General features: G+C 45.1%; 1 protein-coding gene across 2 annotated transcripts in view; it reads left to right on the top strand.

Moving 5' to 3' along the window:
* KPNA6 (karyopherin subunit alpha 6) overlaps positions 1-2,300 on the top strand; it is a 39,060-nt gene extending 36,760 nt beyond the window's left edge. For both annotated transcript variants that reach the window (XM_034413187.3, XM_087876768.1), the window contains exon 14: positions 472-2,300. In XM_034413187.3, coding sequence (XP_034269078.1) covers positions 472-659 — 188 coding nt within the window. In that variant the 3' untranslated portion in view covers positions 660-2,300. The remainder of the gene's footprint in view (positions 1-471) is intronic.
* Positions 2,301-3,356: the final 1,056 nt, after the last annotated feature.

The following is a 3,356-nucleotide window of genomic DNA, read 5'->3' on the forward strand; positions in this document are numbered from 1 at the left end:
TGTCCCTAATGCCCTGAGGTTGCCTTTCCAGCATCAAGCTAAAATTTTAATTTTTCAAATTGTTTAAAAAAAAAAAAAAAAAAGCTTTGTAATGTATTATTGGGTATCACCTGACTTCACTTCTGTCTCTGCCCTTTTTTCCCCAACCCTCAATGTTTAATAAAAATGATCCTCTACCCCTTACACCAGCAGTCCCCAACCTTTCCGGCTTGGTGGACCGGCTGGGTGGGATCGGGGGGGTGGGGTGGAGGAGATCGTTTAGTGCGAGTGGCAGGCATGCCTGTGAACGCACGCAACTCCATTTGCACCAATGGGTGTGCATGCCGTCTGCTCATAAAAGTGCTTTTCAGCACCATTGTAGCTTCAAACAGTCACTAAACGTTGAGGACTGCCTGCCCTTGACGGCTCAGTTGTGTAAACCGCCTGAGCTTTGATGGGGAGCTCCATGTAAATGATGTCTTTCTCCTTCAGGCCTGGATAAAATAGAGTTTCTCCAGAGCCACGAAAACCAAGAGATCTACCAGAAGGCCTTCGACTTGTACGAACACTACTTTGGCATCGAGGATGATGACTCCACTCTGGCCCCCCAAGTGGATGAAGCTCAGCAGCAGTTCATTTTCCAGCAGCCCGAGGCCCCCATGGAAGGTTTCCAGCTATAACCAGTGTGTGGAGTTGAGGGGAAGAAGACCCTCCCTTTGATGGAAAGTCAACTGGCGAGAGCCTTCCCACCCCCAGCCCCGTTTCCTTCTCTGCCACACGGAAAGCGGCCCTGCCCGCTCTACCCGTTGCCAAACAGCTTTCTCCTTCGCGACACACAGCAGCATCAGTTGACTCTTTTCTGGAGAGGAGATACACTTATGCACTATTTTTCTTCCCATTTTTTGTGCTGCACGAATGTGTCAAAAAAGCAGGTGCTGAAGTGGATGGAGGAGGGAGGTGTAAATGCCTTTTAGTTTGTGGTTTTCCTCCAGGTTTCTTTTTTTGTGTGGTGTATTATTTTTTTCTCCTCAGATGAGATTTTTCACTTGGGTACTTGAGAGATGATTTTTCCCCCACTGGGAGAAGGCAAGATAATCTGAATTGTAACCAAGGAATCTAATCTGGATGCTTGGATTCAACTATTTAAAACAATTTGCACATGTTAATTTTTATTAGAGACTCTTCTTAATTTGTCTAATGCACCACTTTGGCCCATATGGGGTCTTTTGGGGGGGGCATCCTCTTGCCAAACAGCACCTTTTGAGGGGAATTGGGCCAAGTTGCTGCTGTTTTCTCCCTCTCCTCTACTTACATATATCTATTAAAAAAAAGAAAAGAAATTCTGCACAGAGATGCAGGCTGAATTGGACTGTCCCATCAAGCTTTGGGAAGGCTTCCCCTATCAGGTGGGGAGGGCAATTTAAAGATCCAAAAGAGCAGTAGCTCCTGATGCTCCAGTCTTAAGGGGAAGGCACAAAAAAGAACTCAAAAGCACAGCTGCCTTTTTAGGTGGACTTAACTTTTGCTACTGACTGAAGTGAACTGGGAGAAGAAACCCCTTTGTGCATCTTTACTTGAAGAAACAAAATTGCAAAACTCATTGGAGCCTTTTGGTTTGTGCCATTTTATTTTGAATTTTTCTTTCTTTTGGACCACTGGGGTGGGGGCGACTTGGGTGTGGTAGAGCGGGGGGGGGGGGGGGCTTATCATCTGCTCTCCATGCCACCCGTCCCATGGCCTGTGTCTTTCAGAATTACCTCCTGTTCACAACTGTATCGTGTACATTTACTTCAAAATGAAGAAGTCAAAGCTCTGTATTTTTTATATATTATATATACACGTAGACATTTGTCTCATTTGGTCTGGGGAGGCGGGGGGCTGATTCTCCGGAGTGCTGATAGAGAGGATGATATTCTGGGGCAGGCCGGCCTAGAGAGTTGGCTATACAAAGTTCACAGCTACAATTCTCTTGGGCCCCCTCTTTGCCTGTTGCACGAGTGACCCAATTTGGTGAACGGGCTTTTGTTGGAGACTGACTGGGCCCTGGCTGGTTCTTTCTTCCAGAGAGAAGCCCGTGGCTGAGAGGTCCCTTCGGGTGTCTTAAGGAAAGTTCAGACAGTGCGCACAGCCCTTTCCTTGCTCTCCCTCATGGGAAGGAGGTTCTCAAAGCCTTCAAGAGCAGAGATTCAGGCAGGGGTGAAGTCGAACATGAAAGCCTTGGGCTGTATTTTGTAATAAGAGGTTTGCTTTTCATTGTTTAAAAAAATGCCAAGGAAATTGAATAAACTTCATCTCTGCATTCAGTGACTGCAATCCACACATGAGTGGACTGAAGGATGTGTTTTTTTTTCTTGCAGCCATGTCACAATTGCCATTCCTGGAACCATAAAAGGCCTTTTGGGAATCACGGTTGAGTTGGCTCTCAAAGGGCCAAAGGTGTCAAAGAAATCCCTTTTGCTGAAATAAGGTTGAGATGCTGCATGTTGGTAGAAATTAATATTTGCCATGAAATGCCATGCTCTTAAATGTGTGTGTGTGTGTGTGTGTGTGTGTGTGTGTGTGTGTGAGAGAGAGAGAGAGAGAGAGAGAGAGAGAGAGAGAGATGTAAGGTACATGACTCCAAAAATAACTGGGTGGCTTATGTAATTGAAAGCAAAAACAGGCAAAGCAAAAAAAAAAAAAAAAACCCTAGAATTTTTAAAAAGTGCCTAAAATACTACCCCAACAGGGTCAGGGGTCATAAACAACCTAACTTTGAGCAAAGCCATATTTTAAAAAGACTTTGAAGCCCTTGCAGGATGGGACCATGGGGATGCTCTTCCAGAGTGCAGGCTGTCCGATAGAGAAGGGGCACTTGCGGAGCCTTGCTAGATGACACTGTTTGATAGAGAGGACCCAGAACACTCTCTGCCCACACTACGGAGGCCTTTCTATGCGTTGGCCATTCACTGCCTTTGCAGCCAATGAGCAGTTTATTAGGATCTGTTGCAGCGCTTCAGAACCCATGCATGGGGCATGTGCGCAACACCCATCTGCCATGGCCTTTCCCCAGGATTGCACATTGGCTCCACAGGCCTAGAAATGGGCCTGGCCTTTCAAGAATTACACAACAGCTTTTCCTTCGTGCTCCAAAGCACCTTCTTTGCTTCCAGATCTGATGTGCGTATTCCAAAATAATCCAGAATGCAAAGATTAATGCTACAAATCATTAAACATATTCACATATTTACTCAAATGTTTATTGCTGGAAAATAACCTTAATTGGGAATTGGGAAATACCATATATCATTTACTGTTTGTTAAATTTATATTCTTAGTGAATCTGCAGCATGTGGATTGTCATCTTTTACTTCAATATCTTGGCTTAAACCACATTT

The sequence above is a fragment of the Pantherophis guttatus genome, chromosome 10 (assembly GCF_059756535.1).
Source record: "Pantherophis guttatus breed Tessera chromosome 10, ASM5975653v1, whole genome shotgun sequence".
In the NCBI taxonomy this organism is placed as follows: Eukaryota; Metazoa; Chordata; class Lepidosauria; order Squamata; family Colubridae; genus Pantherophis; species Pantherophis guttatus.